This window comes from Hibiscus syriacus, unplaced genomic scaffold, assembly GCF_006381635.1.
Source record: "Hibiscus syriacus cultivar Baekdansim isolate YM2019G1 unplaced genomic scaffold, ASM638163v2 tig00111070_pilon, whole genome shotgun sequence".
Lineage (NCBI taxonomy): Eukaryota > Viridiplantae > Streptophyta > Magnoliopsida > Malvales > Malvaceae > Hibiscus > Hibiscus syriacus.
Genome location: NW_024062971.1, coordinates 262,750 through 270,079, shown reverse-complemented (window position 1 = coordinate 270,079; position 7,330 = coordinate 262,750). Strand labels below are relative to the sequence as shown.

Genomic DNA, 7,330 nt, shown 5'->3' with positions numbered 1-7,330 from the left:
AGAAACATGGAAGTATCGCTTATTTTTACCGGTGACTGGCTTGCAATATCCTTATGTTCCATCGTCAAAAACCGAAGACTTAATACAAAAATAAGTGTGCGAATTATGTTTCGAAAAACATTTTAGTATTTAAAGAATTTTTCGTTAAAAATATGTCTAATGTTTTAAACGTTGTATTTTTAGGTGTCCGGATGTTAATCGCTGTTAAAAATATCGTTAAGTGACACATATCACATTCTGAAAATTTTGATAATTTATTTATAAAATTAAAAAAATAAAAATATTTTTATGAAAAAACCCCAAAACAGCAGCAACCCGTTGGTGCTCCTTCCCCTCTCCCCCTCTCCCCCTTCCTCTTTCCTCTTTCCATAGCCGTTGGCCGGCCAGAGGTGATCGTCACCGTTATCAGCATCGGCGTCGACCCCCGAATAAACCTCCGTTAACCTTCCATCGTATTATGTAAAAGCTTAAGGATCAATATAGAATGAGTGGGAGAGTTTGAGGGCAAATGATGAAATTGACTCTAAAAAGTAATAAAAGTTGAATTGTATATATCATTGTTCTTTTTCTAATATACTTAATTACTTCGGAATTTGATTTTATATCAATTATATTATGGTGTTCATGAATATATTCAATCGCTTCCGAATTTGAAGAAATCAAATTGAGACCAACTCTCCATATGATTTTCTTTTTTACCGTTTCTAAAGCAGTATGCGTACAGGAATTTCTAAACCCAAAAAAAAAACATTATTCTAAATTTCTTACAATTAATTCTGGAAACACTATCGAGGATATAGATCAGTAATGGAAGCTTCATTCTTGGACAATGGTAGTTCTTCACTTTTAGATTGGTACGATTCGGACACTATCGAAGACGACATGTCCGAACCGATGCCGGAGTGCATGAAAAAAGCGGGTTGGGAAGGCATGGGAAGGGTGACTGAAAAACTATCAAGCATCAGAATGACTGTAGCCATGGTTGGTCTGTCTGCTACGTTTTCTTGAACACAGAGTAATCCGATGTGGATGCATCTCATCATTTCATTCCTCGAACCGTCTCGCAGTGTCGGATCGATCAGATTCATTGCCGTCCCTTGTCTCCAATGTTTCCATGCCTGCAACAAATATGGATTTCGATGAGCTCCAGTTTCGATTTTTCGACACCTGCTGTAGCTTTAGATGATCGTACTTACAGAGCTTATTAGGTCCTCCACAGTTTCACCATGTTGGAAGCAATTGTTTTTCTGACCACTTACGATCTCCAAAACTATCACACCAAAACTGAAAACGTCCGATTTTACGGAGAATTGGCCGTGCATGGCATATTCCGGTGCCATGTATCCACTACATTTTAACAGTCCGAATGTCATACTCGAATCCGATGAACATTTCTATTGTATAGAGATGCAATATACGCATACAAGAAACGATGTTCCAAGTTTTTGATTCTTACTAGGTTCCCACAACTCTGCTGGTGTTGCCTTGCGTTTCGTCCCGTACAAACAACCTTGCCATTCCGAAATCTGCAATTTTCGGAATCATCTCTGCATCTAACAGAACATTGCTCGCTTTAAGGTCCCGGTGAATTATCCTCAGTCGAGAATCTTCGTGAAGGTAAAGGAGGCCACGAGCGACACCTCCGATGATTTTGTAGCGATGATCCCAATCCAGCTGCGCTCGCTTGACTCGATCTATATATGTTAGACGGTAACACACAAGTCTCAGAACAATCTACACGTATGTATATATATTAGAGATAGTAGGACGGAATCGGTACCGAATAAGAAATGATCAAGGCTGGTGTTGGGCATAAACTCATAAGCGAGAAGCCTTTCACATCCTTCCAAGCAGAATCCAAGGAGCCTAACCAAATTGCGGTGTTGAAGCTTGGCCACTAACAGGACTTCATTCTTGAATTCCAAGTCTCCTTGTCCAGAATCGTTTGATAGTCTTTTGACGGCAACCTCTTGTCCATCCGGAAGTAGACCCTGGAAGTATTTCGAATTTTAGTTCAAGACTCCCAAAACGGATCATCATTCTTTCCGATGAGATGTTTACCTTATAAACAGCTCCGAATCCACCTTGGCCGAGCTTATTTGCATCGGAAAAGTTATTGGTTGCGGTCCGGACAGTGGCGAAGTCAAGTTGCAGGGAGCCGGTCCTAATGACCGAATCATCATCAGCAGCAAGAAGCAAAAATGGTGATAATAAGGGTTGTGTTCTTCGGGTCTTGCTGGTCCTCCTCCAAATGCAGATGGAAGCGACTAGTAGTACTATGATTCCGACAACTGAAGCAACAACAACGGTGATAATAAGGGTTGTGTTGTTTCCGTTTCCTGCAACATTAATTAGTCTCCAATCAGGATAAGAATTCTAGCTAAACTTTTAGTAGAAAATAAATTAACCAATCATTTATTGGTCACTATGACAGAGACATGTATTTATGATCATTGTGCCATTGGCACTTTTTATCCTTAAATGAAATATTATTAACTAAAATGCTCTAAAAAAATAAAAAATAAATAACCATTTTAAGAAATGTTAAAGATTAATTTTAACATTATGAAAAAAACAAATATTCCAAATGGATTAGTTAAAAGCATGGTAAAGACACAAATTTCTTTTTTTCAGATTTTTTTAAAATTTTAAAATTGATATTAAAAATATTAATCCTATATGTAAATCTGACTTGGATTCATCCTGCTTCTGAACATCTCTATTTTTCCTTGCTGTATTTTTTAAGGATAAAATATGCATTTAGAACCTAAACAATAAGTTTTGATCATTTTTAGTACCTAAACTTCTAATTTTTTTTCAAAGTTTAACGTTAAATTTTGAATACTAAAATGAAACAAAAACTAGATTTTAGATATGATGTTAAATTTTGAATACTAAAATGAAACAAAAACTAGATTTTAGATATGATTTTGAAATCATTAAAAGTTTAGATACTTAACCAGACTAAAACTGATAGTTTAGATACTAAACGCGTAATTTACCCTAATTTTAACCGTCTTTCAATTTAAATGGAGGAGACACTTTACCTCCGGTAGAGGGGGGAGGGGGAGTAGCAGACGGAGGAGGTGACGGTAGCGGAATTGGTGTCTGATAAAACGGGTAAGACTCATACCTCAAGAAACAGCTTGGTCTGAGAATTCGGCATCCCCTTTTTCCCAAACAACAACTTCCAATCCCATTCTTAGCCACACTTAAACAATCGCCACATTCTTGCTCGGACAAATCCGGACTGCACTGCACCAGAGCGTATACTATTTGAAAGAAGCCCACCGACGAGCTATCCGCCGCATACTTCCGGAGAGGACCCGCCGAGGTGGCTCGGCTGCTCAGGTTATTCAACAGGTTATCCAACGCCGCATTGAACTGATCGGCATTCGTCACGTCCCGAGTGTTAAATAGACAAGAGTCGGGAGATGTTTCCATTTCTCCAAATAAGTTTCGGTTGGCGTAGCGCAGCGTACAAAATTCAGACCATCCGACCGCCTCCTTGTACGACGGACACTGTTGCCCGAGCTCCGATATGGTTTCGTTGAGACAAGTGTTGCAATCGTCTTGGTTTCTGTCTCCCCTGCAGAGTGCAACGGCGTTAACACGGTCGGAGTTCTGACCAGCCGACAGATTATAGAAGCCATAATTGAAATCTGTCTGAGAAGTGAGCCGAGAGAAGACGGTGTTGAGGTTGGACCTGTAGGTGCTGTTTGCTGTGTAGTTTCCGGCCGTGTTCACACAACGGGATTGGAAGAAGGGATCGGCTCCAAGGCTGAGATTAGCAACGAATAACGGGAGAATAGAATAAAAAAGGAATAGCAGTCTTGAAGATCCCATATGAACAGAACCAAATTGATTGATCTTCAAATACTAGACCTTTTTTCCCCCAATAAAAAGCTAAACTTTAGGTAATGATCTTCAAATACTGGGTATCCATCTTCTTCTTCAAGTTTTATTAGTCATCAAATCAGACTTTTTTCTTCCAATAGAAAGCTAAACTTTAGGTAATGGAAAATGATTTTTTTTTACTATATAAAAGTGGGAATTGGAATTATTATTATTTTATCAGGGATGGGCTGTTGAAGATGATAGTTGTTGATGACCATTAACAAAGAAATGAAATTTCTTAAGGGCCTTCGTAGTTCACACGCTATGATTAGGGGAGCAAAACTTGTGTAGACTCAAAAAATTAATTTTTTTATTTAATTCGATTCAAAAAAACTATATTCGAATTAACTCGAAAAAAATTCTAACTTGATTCGAAAAATTTCAAATTCAAATCGAATTGTAAAATGAAACTCGAATTACTCAAAAAATTTAATAATTAGTGGATTTATTTTCAAGTTTGAGTCTAATTCTTAGTCTTTGTATGATATATATATATTACGTATGAAAAAAATATAAATAAATACATTGGTATTATATATATGATTACATAAAGTAACTTAAATTGAAATTAAATAATATTATAATATTATAAATATTTACAATTATATTTAAACAGAAACTTAAAAAAATCGACTCGAATTTTATAAACTCAACTTAAAATTTTTTTAAATCAAATTTGAGCTATAAAATAAGATTCATAAACTCATATAACTCAAAAAATTTAACTAAATTCGAATCGACTTATCAAACGCTGACAGCTAACTCTGACTATTATCAATGAAACATTCAGAACTTAATCATATAAGAAACAGTAATAGATTGGGATGGGAGTGCTGGGTATGAATATAATAAAACAACAATAATTATTTATAATTCCCTTTAGCTAAAAAAAATACTAAATATATGCTATTTTTTTCTTCTGTCATTTAAATTATTATTATTTTTTTGACAAAAAGGTACTTTTATTCTATAATAAACTTAATTTATTATTTTTACTATTATCTTGTTTTTACATTTATTTAGCTCTCGAAGTTATTCAATTGCATCATTTTATACTATACTCTAAATTAAAATCTTAAATTATAAAGCTTGAACACTAAATCACACCCTCATAACCTATGAACCATAAATCTTAAATCATAAATCATAACTTAAGGTTTTAAGTCAGGAGTAAGATATATAATGATGCAATTGAGTAACTTTGCGGGCTAAATTGATGCGAAAACACGATATAGATAAAAATGATAAATTAAATTTACTACAAGAGCAAAAGTGACTCTTAAATCTTTTTATTTATCAAACTAGGTATTTAAACTATTATATGTAATCATTTTAAGTATCTCAATCATTTTTGGTCAAAGTAAGTCCCTAGATTATGCTCCTTTTTTGTTTTAAGCCACTAAAATATTTTTAGTCAAAATAAGTACCTAATTTTATATGACATATTAACATCTTATTGATCGATAATTAATTTTTTGAGTGAAAAAAATATTAGGACTTGAAATAATTAAATATAATAATTTAAGTATTTAATTTAACCAAAATTAATTTAAATACCTAAAATAAGAATACAACATAATTTAGGTATTTATTTTTACTTTAATCATTTATAATTTCTTGTGGAAAATATAATGGCGTGCAAAATCAATCACAGCAGGTCAAACAAGGTTTATAACATATATTTTTCTTAAGTTCTATCCGTCCTTATTATATATGTTGATATACAAAAACACCTACTCTTTTTATCTTATTAAATATTTTTATTATTGATTTTTTAAAAGTTAAAATTTTTAAATTTTGACTATAATTATTTTAAATATTATAAATAATTAAATTTTATAAAATATATATTTAAAAATACTTGATTTAAGATTTTTAAATATGTATTTTTCATATTTTTATCAATAATAAATTTTAAATAAAATAATAGATCAAACTTAAAAAAATTGGCAAAAAAAGTCAACGGTAAATAAACTTAATAGATTGGAGGAAATATTATTAAATAGATTAGAGTAAATATAATTAAATAAACTTCGAACATATAATGATTATTGATGTTTTGAACTGATGAAAACAGGCATGTTAATTTCTTATATGAAAAAGTCATATTAATTTCCAGATTGCTACATAGAGATCATGTGATGCTACGAGGACGTTGCTTACATATAATATACGATTCATGTCCAACAAAAGCCTTGTCATGTAGCGGTGTTTATTGTTTAGTTTAAATTGAATTAATTGATATAATGGAAATTTAGTTTGACTAATCGATCAATTAATGGTTAAGATTTTTTTAAGTTCAATTATCGATTAATTTAGTTCAAAATCGGTTAATTAATCAAATTAATTGAAAATATTTAATATTTAATATATATTACATATATATTTTAAGTTCAAACTTGTTAGTTAATAATGTTCGTAGTGCATTGAGTGTGTGTGAAGTTAACAACGTTCATAGTGCATTGCATGAGTGTGAGGGTTTAGTTACAAGTTGCAGAGAGTTTTCTGTTACAAAATGGTTCATGTTATTATACAAGTTGATGCAATTTGTTATGGCTATTAGCTAGGTGATTAGGAGTTATAAAAGGCAATATACACTATGTGTAATTTGAGCTTAATGAAATACATTTTTCTTTTACTCTAAAAGTTGGTTATTCATCATGGTATCATTCGCTTTCCATTCCTGAGGTTCGTTTTCTTTGTTGCGTCGTCTTCTTGGAAGAGATGGACTCTCCGTCTGGTAAATCCTTCACAAACAAAAAAATGAATATCATTCTTGATGGGTCTAATTTCTTACCCTGGAAACAACAAGTTTTACTTAATGTTCGTAGTCACCGGCTTGAGCCCGTATTAACGGGTTCAGTGCCAACTTTGTGGCAAGAATGGACACTTGGTGGTTGATTGTTGGTATCGTTTGGATCAGACCTTTTATGGTAGGTCTTTTGGCACTAGTAGTGTCAACTAGTCCAGTCTTGAAGCAGTATCAGTAGGTGGTGGGCGTGTTCCTGTTGTGCTAAAGGTCATGCTGAAGCTCATGTTACTACGACTCATCGTGATCAATGGGTGGTTGACTCTGGGGTAACTCACCACGTGACACCCGATGCATCTTCCATTGGTCATAAGAGTGACTTCTCTGGTCTAAGTAAATTAGTTGTTGGTAACGGTGTATCACTTCCTATTCGTGGTACTGGTAATTCTATTTTATGCTCCAATTCACGAGCTTTGCTGCTAAATGATTTATTGCATGTTCCTAATATAACAAAAAATTTGTTTTTGGTGTTAAAGATTGTTAGGGATAATGGTGTCTATTTTGAGTTTTGTGATGTGGGGTGTTGTGTTCGAGATGAAAAGCCTGGTGAAGTTTTGTTGTAAGGAGAAGAACGAGATGGTCTTTACTCTTTTCAAGTGGATACTACTACTAGTTGTAGTAGTC

General features: G+C 33.5%; 1 protein-coding gene across 1 annotated transcript; it reads right to left on the bottom strand.

The window, feature by feature from the left end:
• Window positions 1-745: 745 nt before the first annotated feature.
• Window positions 746-3,896, bottom strand: LOC120151920 (putative receptor-like protein kinase At4g00960). Its single transcript, XM_039164230.1, has 6 exons — window positions 3,048-3,896; window positions 2,062-2,339; window positions 1,781-1,991; window positions 1,457-1,694; window positions 1,197-1,347; window positions 746-1,118 (listed from the first exon to the last, which is right to left on the bottom strand). Exons 1-6 carry the CDS (start codon window positions 3,844-3,846, stop codon window positions 786-788), a joined length of 2,010 nt encoding a protein of 669 aa, XP_039020161.1. The 5' UTR covers window positions 3,847-3,896; the 3' UTR covers window positions 746-785.
• Between the last annotated feature and the right edge of the window lie 3,434 nt (window positions 3,897-7,330).

Excerpts from the sequence above, each read along its gene's own strand:
- LOC120151920 (XM_039164230.1), bottom strand. The coding sequence starts at position 3,846 with ATGGGATCTTCAAGACTGCTATTCCTTTTTTATTCTATTCTCCCGTTA. Across the intron at positions 1,348-1,456 it reads AGCAGAGTTGTGGGAACCTA|TGGATACATGGCACCGGAAT; the intron begins GTAAGAATCAAA and ends GTTAAAATGTAG. Across the intron at positions 1,119-1,196 it reads TGGAGGACCTAATAAGCTCT|GCATGGAAACATTGGAGACA; the intron begins GTAAGTACGATC and ends TATTTGTTGCAG.